At 28.7% G+C, this 27603-nt stretch overlaps 5 protein-coding genes and 1 long non-coding RNA gene across 16 annotated transcripts in view; 3 read left to right on the forward strand and 3 right to left on the reverse strand.

Moving 5' to 3' along the window:
* The window catches only part of LOC141445937 (uncharacterized), a 41546-nt gene extending 39379 nt beyond the window's left edge, over positions 1 to 2167 (reverse strand). Inside the window, exon 1 of the transcript XR_012453419.1 lies at positions 1661 to 2167. The gene's annotated coding sequence lies outside the window, so the exon portion shown is untranslated. The remainder of the gene's footprint in view (positions 1 to 1660) is intronic.
* Positions 2168 to 4987: 2820 nt separating this feature from the next.
* Positions 4988 to 11281, forward strand: Tert (telomerase reverse transcriptase). 4 transcript variants are annotated; one of them, XR_011802303.1, is made up of 10 exons: positions 4989 to 5418; positions 5582 to 6144; positions 6223 to 6560; positions 6642 to 6850; positions 6924 to 7171; positions 7274 to 7467; positions 7552 to 7779; positions 7905 to 8155; positions 8307 to 8631; positions 8731 to 11121. XR_011802303.1 is itself a non-coding variant. In XM_072020997.1 (9 exons), exons 1-9 carry the CDS (start codon positions 5385 to 5387, stop codon positions 11194 to 11196), a joined length of 2241 nt encoding a protein of 746 aa, XP_071877098.1. In that variant the 5' UTR covers positions 4988 to 5384; the 3' UTR covers positions 11197 to 11281. The 4 variants fall into 4 exon arrangements, 3 of the variants coding, with proteins under 3 accessions (XP_071877098.1, XP_071877099.1, XP_071877100.1); XM_072020997.1 differs by lacking the exon at positions 8307 to 8631 and having other exon boundaries at positions 4988 to 5418; positions 11021 to 11281; XM_072020998.1 differs by having other exon boundaries at positions 8307 to 11121.
* A 304-nt stretch (positions 11282 to 11585) lies between these two features.
* LOC139996581 (uncharacterized) lies at positions 11586 to 14834 on the forward strand. Its single transcript, XR_011802304.1, has 2 exons — positions 11586 to 12940; positions 13128 to 14834. It is a non-coding gene; the product is annotated as an uncharacterized lncRNA (long non-coding RNA).
* LOC139996579 (guanine nucleotide-binding protein subunit beta-like protein 1) lies at positions 13440 to 16127 on the reverse strand. 2 transcript variants are annotated; one of them, XM_072021001.1, is made up of 5 exons: positions 15645 to 16127; positions 15303 to 15478; positions 14867 to 15185; positions 14396 to 14727; positions 13440 to 14251 (listed from the first exon to the last, which is right to left on the reverse strand). In XM_072021001.1, exons 1-4 carry the CDS (start codon positions 15786 to 15788, stop codon positions 14425 to 14427), a joined length of 942 nt encoding a protein of 313 aa, XP_071877102.1. In that variant the 5' UTR covers positions 15789 to 16127; the 3' UTR covers positions 13440 to 14251; positions 14396 to 14424. The 2 variants fall into 2 exon arrangements, with proteins under 2 accessions (XP_071877102.1, XP_071877101.1); XM_072021000.1 differs by lacking the exon at positions 13440 to 14251 and having other exon boundaries at positions 14339 to 14727; positions 15645 to 15815; positions 16032 to 16121.
* Positions 16128 to 18888: 2761 nt separating this feature from the next.
* On the forward strand, positions 18889 to 22927 carry LOC139996580 (uncharacterized). Its single transcript, XM_072021002.1, has 4 exons — positions 18889 to 19199; positions 19268 to 19366; positions 21959 to 22247; positions 22555 to 22927. Exons 1-4 carry the CDS (start codon positions 19098 to 19100, stop codon positions 22737 to 22739), a joined length of 675 nt encoding a protein of 224 aa, XP_071877103.1. The 5' UTR covers positions 18889 to 19097; the 3' UTR covers positions 22740 to 22927.
* Positions 22635 to 27603, reverse strand: part of Zip (myosin heavy chain 10) — a 30471-nt gene continuing 25502 nt past the window's right edge. For 5 of the 7 annotated variants that reach the window (XM_072020994.1, XM_072020993.1, XM_072020991.1 and 2 more), the window contains one exon: positions 22635 to 27573. In XM_072020994.1, the coding sequence (XP_071877095.1) occupies positions 27447 to 27573 (127 nt within the window). In that variant the 3' untranslated portion in view covers positions 22635 to 27446. The remainder of the gene's footprint in view (positions 27574 to 27603) is intronic. The other 2 variants (XR_011802302.1, XM_072020992.1) reach the window with 1 other exon arrangement.

A 27603-nucleotide genomic window follows, 5' to 3' on the forward strand; every position in this document is an offset into this window, starting at 1 on the left:
CAAAACAGGGAACACAAGTTCAGGAACTGATAGCTCAAGGTGATAGCTGGTAGGCCGGCAGCTCAAGAATCAACACACACGGTGTTTGTTATGTAGGGCCAAATAACGAGGTCAGTCAATATCAAATTTGACTCTCAGCAATGTTGACTTTCAAAAAGTATGTTACATTTGTGATGTCATGCCGAAGAATTAAATAAAGCTACTGTTGCTAACAAGACACAAGATGAAAAGGGTCATCACCTTTTCACCTTTGGATAAAATGTTTTGAAAACATACTTCGCATACCCTTCAGGTTACCGTTTAATACATGGCATATAAGAAGTGGCAACCAAAAAAGTCTTCATCAAAACAAAAGAAGAATACGAATATAGTTCAGAGGACAAATGAGCTTACTAATCAGCATGCCAAAACAAGGATTTAGATGTACAAATGACGCGAATACCGGCGCAGATCTTTCAATAACCCTACAGTAAATTCATAATAAATATAAATTAGGAGCTGATATTTAAACTGAGCATTATTTCAAAGTTATATCATGTGGAAAAAGGATAAATAGTATCGAATAAAGAAAAATAATGAAGAAACAAATAGTTTACATGTATTACATTATAGTTGATATATTATGCCGATAACAATGCATAAATTATTATCTCAGTGGGCATTGTATCGAATTCAGTAGTTCCTATTACGGAAAATTATCTGTAGAAGCTCTGAAAACACAACATAGAAACATAAAATATATTCGTAAGCATTATACCCGTAGGATGCCTAGGAAAAATTATAATAAAGATTTATTAAATTGGCTCATTATTGAGATGCAATTATAGTAAAATATAAAAATAGCATAGAAAAATGAAAGAAACAAGAACACGAAAATGTATTATTTTTCAATACAATTAATTCCTGATTAAAATGAGATCAAATACATTATTATTATAAAATTCGAGTTATGTTGATTGTGCTTATGAATTTTCCATAATTGTACTTATCCTTGTGTAATATCTAGCAACTGTGCAAAAATTCTTCTAACTGAAAAGATGAAACAGTTACATCGTGTCACATATATTATTCGCAGCATATCAACTATTGAAATTATTCTTAAAATGAAATTTAGGTTTTATTATAACAAAAATATTATTCCAGAGAAAGTAAATTAATGTTAAATCTAAAAAGCTATTATATATAGAGAATAAATTGCATCATTTCACTAATCTATTATCATTTCAAATGAAAGATAATGGCTTCCTTCTCTTAAATAAAGAATAATAAGCAATCAATGTCTTGTTTTCAGGCAATTAAGTTTAATTATTGCGCAATTTTGTTTTTCTCATATTTGTTTATCTTGTATAGAAAAGTATGAACTTCCTCGTCGAAGCATGCAATGAAATAGGTTCTTTTCTACGGTAAGAGCACCGTTTTTCAATAAATCATTTATTGTGCTCTGCCAAAGTGAAACAGTGTAAATTTATCCTAAGTACATATATTCGTCTTTTGCGAGAGCATACCGCCGCCACGTACGCTCTAAAATTGCTAAGAATTAGCTCAGCAATCAAAATCACTAGAGGGAACAACATCATTATAGAAAGATCACTTTCCCTAATGCAAATCAAAGAATACTCTTACCTGTAGGTGTATGGTGTGTGCATGTCTTCAAACGTACCTCAGGTAACTTCTTCCATCGGGTTCTTAGCTGATGTTCACACGACGTTCAATAATCTATCATAATGTTAAGCACTGGTGAAACATATCATCGACGAATATTTTTATTCCTCGAGAAAAACAGACATACCGTTGACTGTTCGGCAACTACCTAGCATAGTGCGCGTTCGCAACTGAAATCAGTGTATTATTTCTAGTGCCCCCACCTGTCGCGTTCCCTCGGTCTCCATCCGAAAATCAACGAGAATTAACGATTTTCCGTCTAATTTTGGGCCGCGCGTCCGGTGTCCCGCTCTAGTGGCGCCCGCTGACATTTTCGAACCTCATAAAGCGCCTGTGATACTTCCTTACAAGAATAAGCTTATAGCACAGAGCATAGAACATAGATCTTGCTTTTTATGGGACTTCATGCCTCATGTTCTAAAATATTAATCGTATAACAAATCAAAGTATATTGTATGCCCTCTGCGCCCTCACAGCGGTGAGCGTAGGTATTGTATTCAATCTAACTAATAAAGTTGATAGTCACAAACGAATGTGGTAATGTTATCAGAAATAAAAATCTGCGTCAAAAACACCTCTCTGGTATTACATTGTTACATTGTATTACATTGTTACATTGTATTACATTCTGGTGTTACATTGCATTTTAGAATATTTAAAGATTTGATTAACAGCAGTTAAATTTTCGTATAAAATAAGTTTAATCATAGATGAGTAACGTCTAAAAATGCTGTAATCGGACGTCTACAGTATTTACAAAGTTTAATTATCATTCTCACAATTTTTAATTAATGCGAATGTCCGATTATAGCATTTTTAAACGTCATTTATCTATAAATTTGGTAATTATATCAATTACATAAAAATATTTGAATGTGTGTCTCATATTTGTGAGTAAAACACATTATTTTGCCTCTCTTATTGTTTTAATTTTGGGTAATAGCCGGGTGCCACTTCTTTTTTAATATTTATTTTCATCAATCAATATTTTCAGACCTCCTATTCTTGTTAGATTGTATGTCTATAAATTAATAATTTTGTTTAATATCCAAGTATATGTGATCAATTTTTTTGAGTCGCTGTATATGGTGATCAACATATTTTTTAAGTAGTACTGTATAATAATCAGGACAATTGTGTACACTCTTATTTCCTCTCTCGAGGAAGCAACTACAAAGAGTTCGTCATAAATGTAGAAAATTTAATCATCAAATACATCGACATGTCTTTACTTCAAAATTGTAAGAATCTTATATTTGTTTGGTTATATTTGCTATATTTAGCTATAGCGATTTGTCGTTTTTCTATGTGAATAGATGATTATTAGTGTTCAATCAAAGTCACTTACATCAAGAAACACTAATCGCGTATTACTAGTATGAAATTCTTTTCCTTTTCACTCTCTTTGAACTTTTTCTTTGATACATCGAAATATGATCATTAACAAAATATAATTCGATAAAAAGCGTTTAATTTTATATTTATAATAATTTTACGATATTTTATTTTTACTTAGTTCATTTAAAATATATTAGCTCACACGTATTTAGTTTCTCTGGGTATTTCCGCGTTCAGTCTAACTCTTATTTTTTTGCTTCGAACATAATATCCAATTGTTAAAAACATATTTTGTTGACTTACCAGCGAACTTTCGTATTATTCTATTTCTCTATTTCTATTCTATTCCATTTACGAAAATCGTAGCTGCTATTGTTTTGCGGCAGCTGTCCTTTTCTGGCTACGTTTTCGGTCTCATTTCCCCACTTCGTTTGATTTACATACGTTGCTGTCCAATTATTTATCATGATCTATTTTTAAATTACCTTTCTCCCTTCGATTATTTTTTTTGTAGTCACATTTGCTGGTCACTCGTACAATGAGTTTTCAGAAACAACTTAACCTCAATTGCTTCTTTTTGATATAATGTTTTCTTTTTATACATATATTTTAATGCTTTAGTCTTCTTTTGTGAACGTCATTATTTGATTGCAAGGAAACACTGGTTATTTATACGTTCGTTTCTTTTTTCTAATAGATGATTCATAATATTTATTTAGTGTTTATCCTATATACATTCCTAACAAATAACTCGTAATATTAACGCAATTAATAACAAAATTACAAATAATTTTGATTTATTAAGAGTACGAGGAAGATAGACGAAGGTGAAGATAGACAAGGTTCACTATTCCTTTTTATTTCGAATATATTTAGTTATCTTTATATATCAAACAATTTAAACGAATCTCGTTTCATTGTTTAACATTAACCTAGATTCTCTGAAGTTCTATTTAAATTAAAAATCAAAATATCTTTAACATTTCGCTACAATTTCACAAATTTTCTACGATAATAATATTATTTCGCATTTGTTCAATAACCTGTATTATTTTCTAAAAGGGACGCTATCGCAAACAGCTGTGAACACGTTCTATGCAGTACGCTTTTTGAATATTGCTCAGGGACGTTAAACTAACAAGAAAAGCGCGCCATATTTGATTAATACGAATTACATTTGAAACTCGACATTCAGACAAGACATTCAGAGTTACAATTTTTGCAAATTGGATACATTACGGAATATTTATAGACATTTAATGTTTATTACGAAATCTCTTCTAATGCATAATTATATCTTAACTATATTATGTAATATAACTGCATATCTTATATTCTTCATGCAATGTTTTTGTCTTTAACTAATAATAATGGAAACAATGGAAACAATGGAAACAATATGGTAATAATGGAAACACTTTTTATATACTACATATGTGTGTGGTATATAAAAGATGTCTCCATTATTCTGTTTAACAATTTGACTGCCTTCAGAAATGAAAATCAGCTTACTTACACACTTTGAGATTCACTTGTAACGTTTACCTTATCTGCTAATTGAATTAGCTGGACCATTTTTTTGTTTTTTTTTTTGGTAAATCTTTAATATAATCAACAAATCTTTCGCCATCTATTTTAATTTTATTTAAGCCTCTTTTCTCATCTTTCTTTGCATTAAATTCATTTACATCTTCCCAGATAAATAAACATTTACCTGCAGTTTTCCTTTTTTTTTTTTTTTAGTTAAAGCAATCGAATGGCTTCACTAACCTCTTACTGTTAATCAGGAAACTAAACAACTTCTAATTTTTTTATAAAAGACTGCAATATTCTTTAATAATAGCAACTTGTTCAAATGTCTTACTATTAGTATCTTTAGTTTAAAAAATTGTTAAGGTTTTATATCTCCGAATAGAGAGAGCAAACGCATGGATGAATGTATTATTCAGAAATGTCAGAAATTAGGATTTATAAAATTCTATACTTCCTTTGCGATTATGAAATATCCTTTCCATATTTTATTTGTAATTTCTTAGAAGACTTCGGCTTTAATTTTAATTCAAACCGCTACTATATCGAATCGATAACGTCGCATGTGACACAAAAATGGTAAGGACGTCAAGTAACTTCCAGGACGAGGAACGCAAAGAACTATTCCATGTCTTGTCTTTTCTACTCTTCGCCTGTAACGTTAAGCACGTGTTACCGGTATCTCATCGGCGAGGAGTTAATGCGCATATGCATGTAGATATTTTTTTTATCTTAATCAAGCAGTTTGTATACCTTGATATCAGTGTTTGATATTTGGACTTCTTTTATATTAAGAAATATCGGCAGTTTACTGACGTAAACAATACTGACGTTTTAATTATAAAACACAAGCGATGGATCATTTTACCACACAAAGTGCAAAAAATCGTATGTATTACATACTAAATATCATATTTATGATATTTCAAATAAGCTTTGATAATTTTATGTCATTTATGTCATTAAGCATACCTAAACTTACGTAAATTCAATATAATTAAAAGTTAGAAACGCCATAATATGGATCAATAGTAATAAATTATTATTCTAGATTCAACTCAAATAATAAATAAGACTAAAACAAAAAAAAGGAAAATGTTTCCTAAAAAAAATGTATATCATAATTTACAGTATATGAAGAAAGAATTAACTATTTCTTTGTATAATACATCTTCATGTTTACCAAGTTATAAAAGTTATACAAGTTTGAAACAATGTCTTTTCAACAAGGCTGAGACTGGAAAAGAAATATATCAGTTTATTCTAGAAAGAACTATGAAAAATAATATTGTTGCTGATTATGAAGGTTCTATTCCACTTGTTTCTCCGCTTTTAGAGCAATTTAAAAAGAGACATACAAAATTCCATTATTTTAGTGTTGTGAAGCATTTAACCCAGAAACAAGAATCTAGTGAAGTAAAGTCAGAATGCGAATATCAGGTTAATAAGAAGCAATTAAAGTTATTTTTTGATCTTATATTCTCTAAAGTAATTCCTCTGGATCTGTTTGGAAAGTTACGGAATTTAAAAAAAATAAAACTAGCTATGTTTCACTTATTGGACACACCATGCTTTAAATCATTTAATTTGACACCTTTTATTGAAAAATTAGATGTACGTAACAGCACTTTTTTAACAAAATTAATTACATTCAATGAATTTGCAGTATGAAAATATGCTTATATGTTTTAGATCTCTAGTATTACATGGCTGCAAGATATTAAAAATACAAGGACACAATGGTACATTATAGCAAAACTTGTAAAATGGCTTTTTGTTGGATTTCTTTTAAAGATATTATACACTTATTTTCATATGACATTAGCTTCTAAAAATAATGAAAGATTATATATTATGCGTTCAATTTGGAACTCCATTCAAAGGAAATTTATTAAGAAAGGAAAACGTTCAAATACCTTGCAACCTGATATTAACTGTAAGCGATGGAAGCCACCAATAGGCAGATATGTATTAATTCCTAAAAATTCTGATGTGCGACCTATATTTAAGCCAGAGTATGTTAAACCAAAGTATGTAATCAAATTGTATTTAAACATGAGTATGTTGTTTTGTATTCTAGAAAGAAAATTCATTAAAAAATTGTGTTCTAGATATTATACCATCGACCATAAGAATCCTGAGACAAATCATTTGAATCTAATATTTAAATTTTTAAAACAATTGCATACTACAATATATGGAAACACTAATTTTGGAAACGAATGGGAATCAATTGTTCAACAGAAACGTAATGAAGGAACAACACATTTATATTTTGTGTCTTGTGATGTAACAAATGCTTTTGGTTCTATAATACAAGGTATAATTATTCCCAACTTTAAATATTTTATATATGTACAAATAGGTGCTAACATTTTTATTTTATACTATAGAGGAATTATATAACATTATACAATCACTCTGCAAAGATCTTCCTGAAAATTTGATACTCAAATATTATGCAGTTAAAAGTAAAAAATTTGTGGAGGAGATTGTATGTTATAAACAATATTTCTCTGATCCAAATTTATTATTACCTTTAGCACCTGGTACATTATATTCAAATACAAATATGAGATGGCAACAAGTAAAAAAAAAATGGCTATTAGAAAAAATTTCACAAGTTATTTTTCAACAAAGAGTATGAAAAACAAAATTTTATGAAAATTATGTAATTAAAATACTATAAATACTATTTAAAATTGGTGTTTGAACCTACAAAACATAATATTTTGATTTATAGGTAAAAATAAATGAGGAGGTTCATGTTATAACAAAAGGAGTTGTTCAAGGTGCAATTACATCATCAGTTTTATCAGATATATATTATAATTTTGTATTACATAAAGCAATGTCAACATACTTAACAAGAGGAAAAATTATAAAATATGTGGATGACATTTTATATGTCACTGAAAGTGAAAGTGTTGCAAGACAGTAAGATACAAAATCACTTAATAAGTTCATTATTAAAAAGTTCAAAAAAATATATTTTACTAATCATTTTATTTTGTGGAATAGATTTTTACAACTTACAAAAGAAGGAATCCCACAGTATAATTGTTACTTTAAACCGTCAAAGACTCGTACTAATGTTGTGGCTTGCGATGGGAACATAACTGTGGACAATATTGCTTACATTGGCTATGAAATTAATTGTACTACTTTAGAAGTAGAATATAAACATTCACATACCAATTTCAGTCATGCAATAAAAGTTTCTAAAAAGGATAATTTACCTCCTCTAGTGTAAGTAATTGTGTAAACACACATATATTATGAATATTATGATAAAAAGTATACTACTACATAATTACAATATATGTATATTTTGTAGTATTTCATACAGATTTTAACTATAAATTTTTTTTCAGATATTTAAGAAAGCGGTTAAGTAATATAGCACGTTTGAAATTATCAAAATTTATTTTGAACAGAGCAATTAATTCTGAAAACACTATAATGAGAATCATAAAACGAGCATGCTTATTACAGGCAGAGTATACTCGCATTTTGATAAAAGAGTTATTTGATAATAAGCCAAGAAATATCCAAGGTATACTTTTAGTTATGCAAAATATTGATAAACGAATTGCAAGACACATTATAAAAACATCTTTAATAGGTAAGATATATTACACTTGATTATTAATTATTATGCGATATTACGAAATATTATTATATATAGTTACTCATAAAACCGATCGAACACTCTATAAAACAGAATAACGTTTTAAAAATTGGACCAAATGTCTTGAGTTTTTTTGAAAATTTAGGAGGAATAGTTTACTAGATGACGTATGAAGAAAGTTTTGAAAACAATGTGACTGGTCAGAATCGCGAAGAAAATAGTAAAGGTTTCTTTTTGCAAATTTGTATCTGGACCTGTAATGAAATTTAAACCATACGTTAGTTATATACATGTTAAATATATAATCGCAATCAATTACGATTTCTATAAGCTACAAACGGTTAAAAGTGAAAAAACCGCAGTTTCCCGCGACTTTTGGCTCAGAATCTAAAGATTCTTGCATCTTTCGATGGCTGTTGCTTGTTTTCGCATCAACCTATTTCGATAAAATCTTCAGCATATATGTATAGGTATGTACAGGTGTTCGGCTGCACGTGTAAAAATTTTAAGGGGTGATTCTTGAAGCTAAAATAAGATGAAAATCTACAATAAAAAAATTGCGTTTTCAGTTTTCAAAAAAATTTCAAACCTCCTTACACGAACGAAAATAGATTAACTTAAGCAGCAGGATGCTCAGGGATCCTCAAATCGAACGGTACATAGGCAGCCGCTTAGCTCGTACAAATCGTAGAGAAGAAGATTATGACATTTGAAGACGTAAACCATCTTGCGCCTTTGTAAAAAAAAAAAAAAAAAAAAAAAAACAAAAAACAAAAAATAAATAAAAATAATAATAAAATAAAAAAATTTCATACACGCACCGTAATCGTCTCAACCACGGGTGTCCACAGAAAAATCACAGACACAAAAACGAACTGTTCACAGAGAAATTGTAACGAAAATAGCAATCGTTTTATACTAGAATAAACGTTCAATATAGCCTTTGTTTTCTCACAAAGTACATACTAAGCATACAATACGATCTATATACATTACACATCGTACATACCAAAATCACCTGCCTTAAAACTAAATAAAAGTTTAAGAAATAACAAAGAATACAAAAATAAAGGAAATAAATAAGTTCAAAGAACTAAAAATAAAAAGGCCCAAAAATATCTACAGCAGAATAACTTGAACTTATATTAAATCTACAATTAACTTCAACTTTATGTTTATGTAATTCTCTTAACGTTTTTCTTTGGCTGTGGCGAAATGATTCTGTCTTTCTAGAACTGTTTTACCCTCTTACTAAATTTCTAAAATCGCCAAAACAGGTTACGTAACAACGTAATAGTGGAGAGTCCGTTCAAAAAAAATTACGATATTTGTCGTCAACACTTTCGTTTTCTTTGTGTGGATGGGTATGCCTATTGAGAACTGCCTTGCAAAGATAGTATCATTTCGGCAACGAAGACAATAACTTAAAAGAGTTACTCAACGCAATAAATATAACTTTACATTTAGTTGTACATTATGTTGAAGTAATTCACACTTCTAGGAAAACTCTACATCTGCTCTAGTATTTAGTTTTTCTGGTCTTCGAAGCCATTAAGAGTTGTCTAGTACTAAATCAATTTGAAGGAATCAAGGAAGGAATCAATCTCTCAGAGTCATAGTCTTTTTTAACATGACTTATACAGATGGTGCAGCTGGGTATAAACAGTCCAGTTTCGGAATTATACAAAAACTTATATATGCGTGCGGATTTGGATTAGCATACACTGTATTTATACTTACACTTATACTTACACTTATACTTACCCTCACACTCAAATATATTTCTGTTACACATTCATCCACGCGTCCCTCTAACAGATAACCTGAACGCATTAATGTGTATTATTACACATTACTCCATAAAACGGTACTTTAATTAATCCTTCGAATATAATTTTAAATAATTTTCGTTGTAGTTTCTTTTGGTTTCTTCATTTTTTATTTCATATATATATATGTGAACATTGTAATATGCAGTGATCAGTAATTTGAGTGGAAAATGTGTGTAATTCATGCAAAACAGCATTTACCCACATTAGTAGCACCTCAAGAATACTTAATGTGCATGTGATTTTTCTGTGGACATCAGCTAACGAGACGATTATGGTGTGTGTATGAAATTTGTATAAACATTGTTTATATGCTATTATTTATTAATTATTTGTGGAGACAAAGGATTAAAGAAAACATTAATCTTCTTTACTCGAAAATTCCACGAGGCGGTTTTCGATATGCTGTTATGGATTTTAATGAATAAGCAGGTATAATGTTTAATCTACGATTTTTCTTACAAAACATCGTGCAGGTTTACGTCTTTAAATACCTTAGTTTTCTTCTCTATGATTTGTACGCTGTCCATGTACCATTCGATTTGAGGATCCCTGTGCACCCCGCTGTTTTGGTTGACCTACTTTCGTTCGTGTAAAGAGGATTGCTCCTGTACAGAAATATTTCGGCCAATTTTTAATTGTCAGTAACTAATAAAAAACAAAGCTGAAGACACAACTTTTTTTGTTCTAGATTTTCATCTTATTTCAGCTTCAAGAATTATCCCTTAAAATTTTTATAACTACAGCCGAACACCCATACGTATATACATACAACTGACATAAATTTAAAAAATCTGTAGTTTAAATATTCATTACAATTATTTGAGCGACCTCTACTTTGTTCTTTGCGATTCCGACCGATTGCAAATTTTTTCAAAATTTTCTTTACGCGTCATCTAGTAAACTATTCCTTTTAATTTTTCAAAAAAGCTCAAGTCGTTTGGTCCAATGTCCAAAACGTTATTCTGTTTGATAGAGTGTTTAATCGGTTATGTGAGTAACTGTACATAAATATCAATGTTTATTTTAGGTGAGATAGAAACAATAGATAAATCAAGTTTCAACAAATGGAATCACAAAATTTTACATATCTTATGGATGTCTTACAAAACAGTCTTTATGAAGGATAAAATTTTACAACCGAAATTTATTAAATACTTTTCACAACGTAAAAAGATACAAATAAATAAATCTCATAAATTATAGTATTATTCCAATATATTTATATATTCTATATTTCTATTTTTATAAAATTATATGTACAGTATTAAATATACGAATTTAAGAAATATATTAAATATATTAAACTATTACTATCCAGAATCATGCGTAAATTAGGCAGCAGGATGCATATGAAGATTTATACTCTCCCATCGATTCTTGCGTACATTGCGTCTGCATAGGTCCAGCTCTAGAGTATCGATTTGCTATCCATGACAATGTCGTCGATCATCAATAATATATTATTATCCAATAATTATGATTATAATATATGTATTATAACTATAATTATGCTGCGTTGCTGCAACGTCCACGTGTCACGTGATAGTCTGTCTAAAATAAATAATTCCTATTGAAAAGAAAGTATCGTTTTAAGCCGGCTTCTTTTGTTTCTTCGCAGAATTCTTTGACAAAGAATCGTAGCTATGTTGCAGCCCGGTCGCTAACCGAGCGTATATTCATGGATTTACCGACAATATATAGTATTATGCATAGTTTCGTATATGCAATTGTTCACAGGACTTTTATCCAAATGAATTATTTCCTTATAGGAAGAATAATAAGACACACTAATGTTTAAAGCTTGATAAGTGTACCCCAAACTATATAACACTACAAGAGGTAAAAATCTAAGAATTAAGGACAGGAATTAGGGCGCTTAAATTCGATGGAAAGCTAGCACCTTTTCAGGAAGTCAGAAGGCAGGATATTATTCAAGGGAAGTATAGAGGAAGTGAGAGGTGGAAGATTAAAAAGAAAAAGTATTAGGGAGCGAGTGAAATAGTTAAATAGGAATGGCTTCAGAGAGAAATAGAGAGAAGGAATGAAGAAGGAAGAAGACATTTACGCGGAATTGATGAGGAGAGATAGCCAGGTGCGTGGGCACCTGCATTATAACAGATTAAATAATAGTAGCTTATACATAATAATAGTAGGTAAACTAGATTAAGATGCGGTAGTGTAGAAGAAGCGGGCAGATTCTGGCTAGAAGAAAACAGAGGAAAGTGTATGTAATAAAGTAGATAGACTGAGAGATAGCCTGGGAAGGGTAGGAGATGGAAGATATTGCAAAGAAACAATAAATTGGCTAAGGGGTTTAGAAAAAAAAGGAAGATAAACAAAACCAAAGATACGGTTAGATAATGATAAAGTAGAAATAGAGTAGAATAGGTTAACTAAATAAGCAATTAGTTAACCAAGAAGCGATAGCAAAGCAGATATGATAAGTATGGAAGGATGAATGAAAGAAGTTGTAAGTCAAATTCATTTCTAAATTGATGAGATCGAAATTAAATAAATAATAATAATAGTAAGACATGCAAAAAGATCGATGTAAGTGAACGATGGCATGATGTTGTTTCCGATCTCGTGACCTGATAGCTTTATATCTTTAATTATGCAATACACGAAGATATACATGTCTTATACAGGGTGCGAGGAAATTATATACTACCATAGTGTGATTCTACACCCATAGTCTGGTCGAAATCACAGAACAGATCGATTCGCGGCCATTGATGTAAAGAAGGACCTGTTATCGCTCTCGTTCGTGCTTTTCCATTAATGAATATATGAAGCACAACTTGAGGTGTAGGAGTGTGTCACTGGATAGTGATGCGAATAATTCGCGGAGGAGGCCTATAACTTTATAGAATTCAACGCGCTCAAGCATTACAAAGGAGGAGATAAACATGTGCCATAGACAAAATGAAAAGAAAATCAGCCACAAGTGATAATAGGATAGATTTCAAAATTTCACAAGAACAGGTATATGCTACAGGAATATCTGAATAAGAATCCACAATGAGATTTGGGAAAATACAAGATACCTAACGAATGCAAAAGAGAATGTAATAATTTTCCTGAAAAAACTGAAAAAAAAGTATTGAAATCAATAACCTTGACGGATTGCATAGGAAAGATACTGGAAAAAATTATAAACAACAGATTAGTAGACGGGGCAAAAAGGAACAAAATAATGAATGGAGAAACAGGGGCACAATGGAAATCTATATATCCAATTCTTCTACAAGTCTACTGATAGAAATAGAGTACAAACAGACAAACTGCACCACGCAGATCTAAGAGCAGCCATAGGTTATAGAATCATAACTCTATCAAATATAATGAACATAGAGGCTGGCATAATGGATATGGAAAGCAGGGCGGAATTTATAGCAGAAAAATATATTACAAACAAAAGACTCGGCCCGAAGGTTAAAATAATAGATCTAATAAAGAAGCTAAATTAAAATTGAGCTTTACAAAATTTACAATTTAGGTAGTTCATACGATAGTCTTCGACGTAATCTGAACCTTTGTACCCTGGTTACAAAAGTGGTTGTATCATAGCGTGGCCGCAAATACGCTACGTACCAGATAAATGAGCGAAGGAAACAATTACACATCATTGCTCATTGATTGTTACTTGATTAGAACTAGTTTCTAAAAAAACTTTAAGGAACTATGAGAATTGTACCAAATACCAGTCTATTAACCTAATGTTATCTAATTTAACTAAACCTACTGACAGAAGATTAATTTGGCGTCCGAAATGCCGCTGATTGGAAAATAGAAATTAATTTAAATATAGTCATGATAGGTATCATTTTGTTCATAAGATTCTCGACAATTCAACTGAAACTATCTCATAACAAAGAAATAAAAAATATAAAAACTATGTTTTTTTTCTTATTTCGGCTATTTATTAACAATTGTGTCATCGTTGGTACGAGTCATAGGTAACACGGGGAATTGTTTCGTGCAATCAGTTCTATGAAATAGCCGCGATAGCTAGCAAACCAAATCGTTTAAAGAAATTTTGTGTTCACTAAGCGTGTATGCGTATACAAAATTACGATCTCAGACTTCAATAAAGTTGAACGGTCTAGATCGAGACGAAAAGAGCCGAAGGGTAGAGTTACTCCTATTTGTATGTCATAGGTATCGGCTCAAGACCACCTGACTTGTTCGGAGGGTTCTCTATCTCTGTCTTTCTTCGGCTTCATAGTAAAGAAACGAAATAAATTTTTGAGATGACCTAAAATGCTATTATTAAATATACATCTGCAATGGAGATTGTACTAGGCTGTAAGTTTCATTACAATGAACAAATAATAGTAGTAACTTTATATATATTAAACTAGATCTTTTTATTACTTGAAAATGTTTCTGTTTAACTTACAATAATATTTTTTCATTTTGTAATAATAATCAATTGTAAATGTCCCATAATGCTATGTATCCATCTTTTGCAGCTGTAGCCATTATAAATTTATTATCATATGCTTTTATTCTTTCTATAGAATAACTAATATCATGTATAGTATCCTTATGTTGATTTAAAACAGCTAATGGTTTCAAAGTTTTCCAAGAATATAGTCTAATTCGACTGTCCCATCCTCCTACTGCCATTATTTTAGCATCAGGTCTAATTGTAATTATAGAAGTGCCAGGATTTGTCATTGTTATTTTGTTCTTATTATGCAGCAAATGATCAACTGATAAACTAAATATCTAAAAATGTAACATTTATATTAATATAAGAAAAACCAATCTTAGTTAGCCTTCTATTTATGAAAGTGTTCAATGAAAATAAATATATTTCCAAGTCAATTACTTATTATATATTTTATGCTTATTTCTTAATTTTTACCTGTATATTATTAGTGGGACCAGCAATAGCACCTTTTGATAAAGTAGTATCAAAGTCTAAAGCCATTGGACATGTCTCTACTGTTAAAGAATTTAATACTTTACTTTGTCGAACATCCCATAAGATTAACTCTCCTGCTTCATAAGCAACTAAAACTAATTTTTCATTTTTTAATGGTTTGATAGCCATTACTTCTCCCAAGTTCTTGAAATTGCAAGAATTCAATTTCAATTCTACACTAAAAGTATTTAAAGACAATATTCCAACAGTGGATTCTTTAACCGGTACGAATATTTCATTTTCAGAAAATATTTTAAACCTGTTACAGATATTTTATGAATAATTTATTTTATACAATAAGTAGAATATATATCAAGTAAATGTAACTAATTGTCCATAAAATATTACATTTAATATTTTATGTATACATATATACCTGCAATAATGACAATGTATATTAATGGATTTATATGCAGTCCACTGAGTTTCTCTTTTCTTATATATTTTCATTAAACCACATTTGTGTTGTACAAGCAAGGTATCATTTCTTAAGTTTTGCAAGTTTAAACAAGAATCTTCCTCTGATTTAATTTGGTATAGTTCTCTGTTTGTCTTTAACACGAAGAAGCTGCATTACAAAAATATCAGAGAAACTTTATTCTATATAGTTACCAATACATTTATGTCATAGTATCTATATCTGTCTTGTTTCAAGCTATAGCAAATTTGAAAAGTCATTTGATGAAGTATGAGAAAAGTATCAAAGTATTTTATTTACATTTAAATTCCAGACATGAACATTGCCTTCAGCAGTGCCTGCATAGAGATGTTCCACATTGGGCGTCATTTGAAAAAGAATACAATTCACACAATCCATATCACCCCGGAAAACATATTTTGGATCCGGTGAAGGTATCGCCATTGAAATAAGTTTTATATAAATTCCCTACTTTAATGTTTGTGATACAGTATAAATAAAGATTTTAATTACAAGTTTTATGTAGAATATATATAAATAGACAAGCGAATAAATAAATTTATCACATTACAGTAATTTTTACAAAAGGATATTTTTTAAGTTAAATGTTTATAGCAATAAACTTATATTGAAATAACCACATAAAAATTCATAATTTCTGGTAATGAAAAAGAGTATATTAATTACCAAGTTTTTAATTATGTGCGTGTTTCTACATTAACAATAGTAGAGACAGAGAGGAAATGAGAGTGCTCACGCTTTAGTTGTTCCCGGACTAGTGCTGCACCATGCGGCTAAATATTAAAGGTCTTCCACGTTAGCATATACAAGACTTATAAAGCTAGGAATCTGCCCTGTTTAATTCTACGCTAGCATGTACAATAATACATAAATACATATAATATATATATATATATGTGCTTAACAATCCCAGAATACATCTAATGTTTCTATAATAATAATTCATATATTAATGTATAAATAAAAACACTGATTTATGAATTTATCTACATACACATGTATACATATCCTAACTTAAACCTTTTTAAAATTTAGTAGCTACATCTGACGATAAGATTCAACTATCATAATCTGTGTAAGAAAATATAAAAAGTGAAACTAAAACAAAGAGAAAAATAAAAGTCAATTTAGTAAATCCTGAAAAAGTTAAAATTTGAACGAAACGTAAGTATGCATAGTCTAGCGCACGCTTATACTTATTAGAAATACGTATTAGAAATTGTTTCTAGGTTGATACTAGGCATAAAGACTAGATTGCGGGTTTTTCTGCAATTTTGATAAATACAAATATACAAAAATATGCAAAGTATGCTACGTATTCAAGAATGTACGAAGTATAAAGACGAAGAATTGTATAAAACTATAATTTTGTATAAATATTAGTAGTCTAAAACTCTTCATGCGTCATAATTGCTTATTTCACCGTGACATATAAAAAGACGCATATGTATATATAGAAAGATATATTATAGATTTCGTAAATTTCATAATCTAGAATTGCTATAATGCCTGTAAGTAGAGCATCTCAGCTGCTAACTTAACCAAACCGAATCCTTACGAATTTTGTCTGTAGAGTTAAATAGACCATATGTTTCCGATGTACAGCACATTCATTTTAGATAGACCAATTTAGATATATTTTATTTATAGCTCTAGATACAATCCGAAATAATTTATCCAAAATAGACGTTTCACTGCGTAGTGCCGGATAAAAATAATCGAATATAGCATTTGTAACTTTGAAAATGTGATAAAAGTTATTAGATGGCACTAATAAATGTCCGAAAGTAATCGCATCATTAACAACATATGAGCGGAGGGCTATTACTGTTTGTTCATCATACGGATGTTCCCTATTTTTATCAACAAAATAAAGCACCGATTTATTATTACTTAGATGTTTATTATTATATTTGTTATTATATAGATTTTTATTGTTATATTTATTATTATTTAAATATCTCAGTGCTTTTTTTGACAATATATCTGACGAGCTATTCTATAGCGCACATCTTTAAAGAGCACGTTGGCGTTGACAATACTGCTAATTTATTGTCAATTTCTAATTGTGTATTTTTATTTTCAATATCAATATTCTATTTTTCCATTTCATTTAATGGAACATCGTCTAACGTGGACGTAGTGAATTGGGACATGATTATATCTTCCTCTAATAAAGTTGCGTCACAGTCAGGTTGACAATTATTGTTATAAGAATTACTATTCAAATTCAACATCATTTTTCCTGATGATGGGGCGCACTGCTTTTACAAAAGGATTCCGATTGTATGTGTCACCGTGCATTCTAGGAATTGAAACAAAATTTTTTAAAACATCTGTATTGAAGTGGGAAATCATTAAAAACATTACATTGTTCTTTTTTTAATCACGGCAAAGCTTGCAATGGCATTTACTAATTCTTGCAATCTTAAGAAATGAGGCGGAATTTTTAATCCAGGAGATATCATTACTAACCACAATATAACCTAAACATTAGGCATACTCTGTAATTATTGTTGATATAAATTAAAAATGCCACGTTTGTTTGTATTAGGATCACGAGGAAATCTGCTATTTAAATTATCAAACAAGTTATTGAAGGTTTCGAAAAAGCTGGCATGATGCTCGGTTTTATACAATTAGTTGAACATGTAGTGAACAAAGTAAAAGAAATTCTTTTGTTGAATGCTTGGAATTCGGACTTACATTTCATTTTATCAAAATCAGCTGGCTTTTTGTTTTTCGGTTAATTTGTAAAATGCTCTTGTAACTTTATCTCGTCCTAAATTCTATAACAATTATTCTTGGCGTTCTTAAGCAAATGTAAATAATCGAGTAAAATGTAAATTTTTTTATTTCTAATAAAATAAGGATTTTGAATATTAACCCGTCTTTCTGTCATTCTTTGATTACTTATATTTTACTGTGGTGTGTAAAACATCTAGAATAACATTTAATATATTTGGTAATTGATTTGTTCTGATTCCATTCTTTGAAACATGGAGTGTTATTGGATGTTTTCAATTACTACAATTAGAAAAATTGCACTTGTTTAATTATAATATTTTCTTTTACTTTTTTGATGTTCCATTGTATCTAAAACTAGCTTATATTAATTAACAGCTATTGTGAAATAAAACAAGCAAAGAAAAAGAGATTGGTTAATTAATTATAAACGAAGTAATTAATTAATTTGTAAGTAATTAAAAATTACTAGAAAATCGGAGATTTGCTTATCTCTTTGCCTGTATTTTACTGTTGTTTTGCAAAATAATCTTAGATTGCCAATTATTTTGTAGATTTTTATCGTTTTAAAGTGGGTATCGTTCATGTGACAATTTGTAATTCTTACTACAGTAAGCGCCACTATCTGTTTTTGTATTCTGTTGATAACGTTGGGAGTGACACGAATATGGTAATAATATGATGAGCATACAGCAATACTAGAATATCCTATTTTTAGTCAATGGTAGTAGGGCTCTAGAGTTTTAGGAATTTGGGCCAAACAAATATATTGCATAACTGATCATAGCTCGTCTGTACTCTAATTTTATAGGTTCTTATACATACTAATGTGATACACGTTCAACACTTGGCTGTATGGTGCAGCACCTGCATTGTGGAACAATTAAGCAATGGATAGGAGTTCTCTCATCACTCCTTTGTTAATACTTAAAATCAAACGTAAACATCAGTCGTGTGCTACTTGTAATTAGATAGAAAACAGCAAAAATGTCTGAACATTCGATATATGATATGGCCTACCGTGGCAAAACCACAGATGTTAAAAATTTATTAAATGAAAATGAAAGATTAAAAACAGCTAAAGATGGTGTAAGTGTATGGTTGTTTATATGAAATATTTTTTAAGGTTATGTTATTAATCAAATTTATTTCCTCAGAATAGTCGAATGTTAATACATTGGGCAGCACTTGGAGGACACGATGACTTAGTAAGATTTTTATTATCTCTTGATGTACCGGTAGATCCCACTGATGATGTAAGTAAAATAAGCCACTAGTAAGTAATTTGTCATGTAATTTTATAGTAAATTCCAAAATATGCTTTCTTATATCTTACTAGTTTTATTCAGTGTTAGCTAATATTTATTTTAACTATCTATTATTCCTAAATAAGCCACGATATTTATTTACCTACTAGTATGTTACATATAATAATATATATAATAGGTAATATTTACCTAAAGCAGGTTTTCTACTGAATTGTTTTCTGTAGAAAAATAGTAAACTAAACTAAATTATTGAATTGTTGAGGGATTTCTTAAACTTACTATGCGGAAAGTATTTTAAAGTCTTAAATTTTATATCATATGTTAGTTTATAGGAACTAATATATTCTTTTCAATTTCATTGAATATATTATTTCCTTTCAAAGTGTTAATGTTATGATTTATTACATAAAAACATATTTAACCGTTTGAATCCCAGAGGTCATTGAACAAAATAGAGTCGAAAAATCCCGAACAGCACGATAGCGCTCATCATATTTATTACTTTATGAAATACATCTATATTATTATATATGCGAACTATTAGTTTATAATTATTTCAAGTTTTGTTCAATAAAAATTACGGAGAAGATAACAATGAGATACAAAATACTGTCAGCCGCCCGTAGCGTTCAAATGTACTGGGGCTTTTCGACACAAAATCTACTCAAACGGTTAAAAACGATATTAAGAAAAAAATATCTGTTTGTATGAAATAAAATTTTAATCGTTTAAAATTAATGTTTACACTGTTAAGCAATGAAGCTTATACTCTTGTTTTATATTTATAATTACCTTTATCTCTTCTTTTCTGTGAATTTTAGTGACATACAATTTATATAAATCTAAAGTACTATACATAATTTGTAATTTATGATACATGTTATTGTATTTTCGGAAAGTAAAAAATAATAGAAATCAATAGATATTAATCTTGTATTATTTTGTAAAATAATGTTTGTTTACACCATAGTTATTTCATAAGAAGAAGAAGAAGATATAAATTTTAGGTCATTGAACTTATTTATGAAGTCAACATTTTGTCTACCATGTGTAACTTTTTTTGTTAAACTAAAATTTGTGAAGAACTGTTTTGAACAGCGTACCTTGAAATAAATTTTTATATATTAAACTTTTGATAATGTAATAAAATTACAAAGAAAGAATGATTTAGAAAATAATTATTTTTTTATTATCAAGATTTCTTGCTTTTCTAGTGTCAAATACAAAAAATGCACATAAGAAATAGTATAAGAAATATAAGACTTAGTATAAGAAATAAATAACTATTAATAATTGCTTTATGTACATATGTATATATGATGATATTTAAGACATGAAATGTATAATAGTACATTTAATTAGCCTGAATCTTTCACGTAATACACTATGAAGTGGTTAATAATAAGTAATTACATATTTATAGAAACAGTCGTACAATTTCTAGATCTTTATATTATCTTTTTATATAATCCTTTGTGATAAGGAAATATTTTAGGCATTATTTGAATTCAGATTATTTAGATTTTAATTAATAGCGAGATTCATTTTATAACTCGAAAGATATTATAATAAGATCTCTGAATACAATTTGGAAGATTAAAATTTATGCTACGTACCAATGTGTATATATACATGAGACATCAGATGTCAACTTGATACTTTAAAATCTACAAGTATGACTAATATTTGTTGTCTTTTATACCTTAGACCTTAGATGAGAGATTATTTGCCACATAGGTATTTTGCGACTGTTATTATTATTTAGTCTGAATTAACATTTAGGAATGTAAACAAATATTTTAGTGATAATTTCATTTATGAAATATCGCTTCATATCATAAAATATAGTAATAATAGAATATAATATTTTGTATTATATAGAAAATACATGGAATCATAGTATAACTAAAAAAAAGTTTGTTCATGCAAAGCTAAAAATATAACAAAATTCTTCTTATTTCTTTAGAAAAAAATTGTAAGGTAAGCTGACATATGTTAAATACAGTTTTCTTCATTCATCTAATCTAACTATTTTTAGTTCCTGTTTGTATTTATAAACAATTTATAATAAATTACTAACTCTATTGATAATGTAATTTTACTTCAAAAGGAAAACCTAAAAAATCAATTTCGTATCAAATATATCATTAATAGTTTAGAAATATTCAAAATTAGGTATTACGTATTATTTTTAGTTTTTCAAGTCCTGTCATTGTCCAAAGGCTTATAAAAACATTGTAGGATAGCACCTAGCATCAACTCATTTTTACATGAGGAATCATCTACTTTCTAATTGCATCATTATCCCATAAAGCTTTATATTTTATTGGATACAAAAAATACTAGGAAAACTCCAATCAAATTTATATTCTATATTAAGATTTATTATTTCTATATTTAAGTTTGTCATATTATTATAAGTTATATACTAATATAACTAATATCATGAAAATTATTTTGCATATTTTTTTATATGTACTTTACTTTAGGAAATATTTTATTATTATACTTTCTTTTTATTGTTATTATCATAAATAATATATTGTTAAATTAATTAAATATGTTAATTGTGTTGTTTAGATGGATATGACACCATTAATTTTGGCAGCATCAGCTGGTCGTGAGAAAGTTGTTAATACCTTACTAACTGAAGGTGCAAATGTTAATGCTAAAACTCAAGAAGGTCATTCAGCATTACAATATGCAGCATCAAAAAACTGGAAATCTATTTGTGCTGCATTACTAGAAAAAGATGCCTATATTAATATTACCGACAAACGTGGTGCTACACCACTACATAGAGCCGCATCTAAGGGCAATATTGCTATTGTGGAACTTCTCATAGGATGTGGACGAAATTTAGATATCGGTAGATTTTTACATTAAAACCTTTGTTTAATCATCATTTATTTCATCTAATTTTCTAATAATCTTTAAATAGATGCTTTCATCTAAAAATAGTAACCTTTCAACAGCTTAATTTCTTAACAATTATGAAGATTATTGTTCTACATTTCTTTGAACATCAATTTAAATGTAATATTTTAAACTTCGTGTTGTGGTTTTTAAGTAAATGTAATTAAATTTATTTTTTGAATTATTGGATAATAATTTGTATGAGTTATAAATATTAGTTCTATGATGTATATATTTTACCTAGGAAACTTTTTTTCTAGATAGTAAAGATGTTGATGGCAATAGTGCATTACACTTAGCATGCGAGGAGAATCGTGTTGATGAAGCTAAGTTGTTAGTGAAAAATGGTGCTAGCACAACACTGATGAATAAACAAAAGAAAACGCCTCTGGATTTAGCAAGTCCAGGATTAGTACGGCAACTGAAAGAACTACAGGGAAATTGATCTTTAATACTAAAATAAAGCATCAATGTCATTGGCTCAGTGATGTTCAATCTGCATTTTTTTAGCGTTAATGCAAATTTAATATTTGATAACATAAAAGATGTGTTATGTTAATTTATTCATACAAATTCATACAAATAATTTTGTTATGTTAAAGATAATACAGATATGAGATATATATGAATGAATTCCTATATAGTTTTTAAATAACAAGTATGCAAAAAGAGGAAGAAAAACAGGAACTACATTAATTATAGTTAGCATCTCAGTGTACAATAATTTTTATAATTGTAAGAGATACAAAATGAATGAAAATTAATGTTTTCTTCAACTTGAAGATACAGCATTCTTCCATATTACATGAAAATGTTATCAAAGTAAATTGTTTATATGGGATAATGTGCAAAATGCCAATATTCAAAATAATATATGGCATATAACTAGAAACTATCTTACAAGATTGCATTAACTAATTTGCAAACAAAATTTAACAAAATTATTTAATTCAAAACCGTTCAAACTATTTCATCGACTGTCTATGCGATATAAATAGTTTAAAATGTTTATTTGAATAAAAAAAGTCAAATGAAGGTGAATATTTCTTATAAAAGTCTTCATCTTCGTAAAAATATAGATACTAAATGGAACAAACGTTTCTTAATAATGTTAATATATAATATATAAATCTCATCTGCTTTTTATATATTACACAAAATTAAAATCATCTATTATTATAAAACTTCAAAATCATGTGTAAATAGTTTAAAGAACTATTAATTTAAGGAATTAGTTTCCTAGCTTAAAGAAAATCCTATTGTTCAAAAATTTGTGTGTTCATAACATTCTTTTCATATCTTTCATTTATGGTAATTTAAAAAATGTATTAAGCAATGTAATAACAAATATATTACATAATTAAATATTCAATGTTCTTATATCAACAAATTTCTCTGAAATTCAACTAATCTTTTAAATTACATTTTTTTAAAAGGATGCTAACAATAATATGAAATTATAAAGAAATAATACACCAATTAATTAAATAACTGATTGAAAATCACTGATCATAACACTTTCTTATTATTTTCAGTTTTCAGCATTTATTATGCTTTCTTTTTAACATACTTAAGTGTTATTAATATTTGATTTATACCTATATAAAATGTATCAAAAAGATTCATTATTTAGCTGGTCAAATCCTATTATCGCTGTCTCTCATTTTTTACTCTTCCAGTTAATTTATTTTTCCATACTTATCTGTTTCAATCCCATCGGGATTCATACTCTTAAATAGAGATAACATTTCCAATTCCAAAGTTAATTGCTTAAATAAAATGCACCACAGTTGAAAATTATTTTCTGTGCTTATTTACACAAATTCACAGCAGTTCACAGATAACATTAGATGGTCTAGATTTCTTTTTCCTTCAGAGAAATTTTGGATGGTTTATAAAAAATATGTTATTAAGTTTTTAGTTTATTTTTATATATAAACTTTTTTAATAATTTGTTATCTTAGATAAATAATTTGATATAAACAAATTTTCAATTTAAAAAGTATATACATATTATAATTTCTCCTACTAATTCTATATTAAATTTACACTCAAATTAGAAACAAATAAGATAATAAGAGTCTATCTTGAAATATTAATTCTTTTCAAAATGTTGAATATATTACTTAAACATCTTTGATAATGGAATATCAGAAAATTTGGTATTTTTAGAAGATATATATATAAGTATATTAAGAATAAGAAATAAAATTCTGTTTTTACTAAGTATCGTAAATTCATTTCGATAATTGAAAAAGGAAATGAAGGAAAAATTAACAAAATTTTTATTATAGCTATATTGGAGATATTTTAGTATAATTGTTATGTTGATTGAATTCCTTTTACATTATTTATTTATTATTATATCTCTATTCATTATTTATAATAAAAATAATAATTATTATTATTGTGGTGTGATTTTACACAATTAAAGATGTATACTTTTTACAATCATCCAAATTTCCATCAAAAAAAAATGCATTTGATGAAAAGGTTGTCGACGTTTCAGTTTTCGGTATTCAAGCTTTCTATACTTTATAAAAGATCCTGAGGCTCAGAGTTTTCACCTACGTTTCCAGACCTAAAAAAAGTACAAATATGTATATGTATCCTTTTACATTTCATTTTTGCATTCTACTCGCACATCGTCGACATTTCTATTCAATAGATATAATTGAATACAGTGATTCTTTTTACGTATGAAATTATAATTTATTTCTTATTAAGTAAATTCGTCGAAAATGTGTATAAGTTTATTAATTTAATCAAAAGATTTTCAAATTTAATTCATCATCGTTATGTGGAGAAAATAGTCCACGATGGTGTGAAGTGGCAGTTCAATTGCGAATTTGAAAAGCCCGCCTAAAAAATCACTAGAAAGTTGTTTAATGTAAAAAACAGGCCGGTTCCGTCCAGACACCAATCACTTTGCCATATCAAAAAATAGAATATTCCGGACATATATATAAAGTATGCAATAAAGTATGTTGCACTTAGGAAATAATATTTTTGTACAAAGTATATTTTGTTTTTGCTCCAGTATCGGTTAAGAAGTAATCTAGTTGTTTTCAATATCGAAATTGGTAGTACACGTTATATCTTAGGTACTTTTATCGCAAAAAATACATATCTATTAAGCTTTTTTTATGTTTAATTGAAGAATGAAGTAAATCCGTAGAAAATAAATTGATCAAGTAGTATCATTCAATTTTTTATAATAATTTTTTTCGGTAGAAGACTTGTTTACCAAATACCCCATACTTTACGATACTCTGTATACGTATACATATGTACGTGTAATACATATGATCGCTCATTAACCTCCTTTTATCTTTCATTCCGGGTTGTAAATACCTTTAAGAATAGTTATCTGTGTAATCAAATAATGAATATCTCAAGATAATAGGGAAAAGCACATCGCAAGTACATATAAAGTTATTTGTCTGCTTTAAATTCTTTTCTTTCTTTAAATCTTTACAAAAGGAGGTTAAAAATGCGTTTTTTCTAATGCATGAGAAATGCACATGTCGTAAAAAATGCATATATAAAAACATTGCTGGCTTTCTCTTCTTCCTTTTTTAAATTTTGTTTTGTGGTTTTCGACGATTCAATTTTAAATGCATAAAGAAATTCATTAGAACATTGCTTTCCTACCTAAAAACATTACTGGTAGAAGTAAAGTAGTTCGAAACTGTTTGAAAAAGTTTAATATGTATATATAGCTGTAAAAAATTGACGTTTATTAGTATGATATTTATACGTTCATGCAGATGGTAAAACAATGATATGAAAACATACATCGACTTTTCGATGCATTTAAAATTGAATAATACGAAACGAAAAAGTTCTCGATCTACGATCGACCCTAAGTACCAATTGATAAATCTCGATCGTCGATTTCTAGTTCGTTCCGTCAGACGAGTTGGAAACAAAAAAATTGACTATACAATGATTATTTGAAAGAAATCAAGAAGAGCAATTATTAACACATTTGACCGAAACATAAAGAATAAAATTTTTCTTAAAAATAATAATACTACTTTTCTTCGCTTTGAAATTCGATATCCGAATAAGATATCTTTTTCTTTGCAAAGTATCTAGACATAAAAAAGCAAATTTTCTTAGACGTTCTTTAGCTTTCGATCGTCTCAATCTACTTTAATTTCCTTTAGAACCGTCCTTAAACTTCTGTGAAACATAAAAGCAATTTTTCTTCAGAAGTTTTAAATTTACTTTTTATTCGTTTGATTCGATGCTGTTAGTATATTATTTAAAAAATAGTTTCTTTAAACACTTTGATTAACAAAAAGTAAGTTTCAGCCTTTCGAAAATTCTATTAATCTCACATCTTTCGGAACGATGCTAGAATCGTCCGTCATTGGCTTGATTATTAAAAATAATTACAAGTAACATATTACGATATTTTTCGCGATAAAAATAAAAACTGCGGCAATATAATAATTAATAATAATAATAATAATAACTATAATATAATTATAATAGATATTAATGCTGCCTAAATGCGGTGTTAATTCGTTATCGATTATGCAGCCCCAATAATATATTTCTAGTCTGAATCTTACCCGACTATGTGGTAGCATTTTCCAAAAAAATGACGAACATCTTCATTGTAAGATATAATTGAAAGAATGTCAAATATGAAGTGTGTATGGCATTCAAGTACTGTTAATGCATTGTAGCATTAATATACATGTTTTATAAGCGTATATCTTGCACATTGAATTTATCGAAAAAAAAAGTTCGATTAAATTTACTTGTACAACCTTCTTTTGCTGTTTGCTTATTAACATTGAAAAATATGAATAAGCTTGTTATAAAATATATAAGAAAGACTCGCTCATATCAAGTTGACCAGAGAAAATTCGTCATTTTCTGTGGAGTTCCGGAAGAAACGGAGATAAAATACTACTTAATACGGCCCTGTCGGGTTTCTTATGTACAGAAGAAAGCCGCCGCCCTCGTGTAATGGCATCGTTGGGTGCACTGGAATCGACTTCTGAACTCATACAAAGGAGTTCTCCGATTCGAACTTAGCTTTGATCGAAACGGATCTTGCACACACTTCTTGGACCTGGATATTTTTATGAGTTTCCTGCGTTGTGAGGGTTCAATAAGTGGTGTGTTTTCTTGTTCAGTTGACAGTTTCCTCACCATCGATGCTTTCATCCTGTGTCGTCGAATCGTCGCCGGATCCACCGGTTTGAACAGAGCCGCGTTTCAGACGCGTCGAACTAAGGCTTATTGGAGGACCACCTCGTCTGTGCAGACATTTCATACAATTTTAATCA

The sequence above is a fragment of the Bombus fervidus genome, chromosome 18, assembly GCF_041682495.2.
Source record: "Bombus fervidus isolate BK054 chromosome 18, iyBomFerv1, whole genome shotgun sequence".
NCBI lineage: Eukaryota > Metazoa > Arthropoda > Insecta > Hymenoptera > Apidae > Bombus > Bombus fervidus.

Excerpts from the sequence above, each read along its gene's own strand:
- Tert (XM_072020997.1), top strand. The coding sequence starts at position 5,385 with ATGGATCATTTTACCACACAAAGTGCAAAAAATC. Across the intron at positions 6,145-6,222 it reads CTTTTATTGAAAAATTAGAT|ATCTCTAGTATTACATGGCT; the intron begins GTACGTAACAGC and ends TATATGTTTTAG. Across the intron at positions 6,851-6,923 it reads TTTTGGTTCTATAATACAAG|AGGAATTATATAACATTATA; the intron begins GTATAATTATTC and ends TTTATACTATAG.
- LOC139996579 (XM_072021001.1), bottom strand. The coding sequence starts at position 15,788 with ATGGCGATACCTTCACCGGATCCAAAATATGTTTTCCGGGGTGATATG. Across the intron at positions 15,186-15,302 it reads ATACATTGTCATTATTGCAG|GTTTAAAATATTTTCTGAAA; the intron begins GTATATATGTAT and ends TATCTGTAACAG. Across the intron at positions 14,728-14,866 it reads GTCCCACTAATAATATACAG|ATATTTAGTTTATCAGTTGA; the intron begins GTAAAAATTAAG and ends TTACATTTTTAG.
- LOC139996580 (XM_072021002.1), top strand. The coding sequence starts at position 19,098 with ATGTCTGAACATTCGATATATGATATGGCCTACCGTGGCAAAACCACA. Across the intron at positions 19,367-21,958 it reads CGGTAGATCCCACTGATGAT|ATGGATATGACACCATTAAT; the intron begins GTAAGTAAAATA and ends TGTGTTGTTTAG. Across the intron at positions 22,248-22,554 it reads TGGACGAAATTTAGATATCG|ATAGTAAAGATGTTGATGGC; the intron begins GTAGATTTTTAC and ends CTTTTTTTCTAG.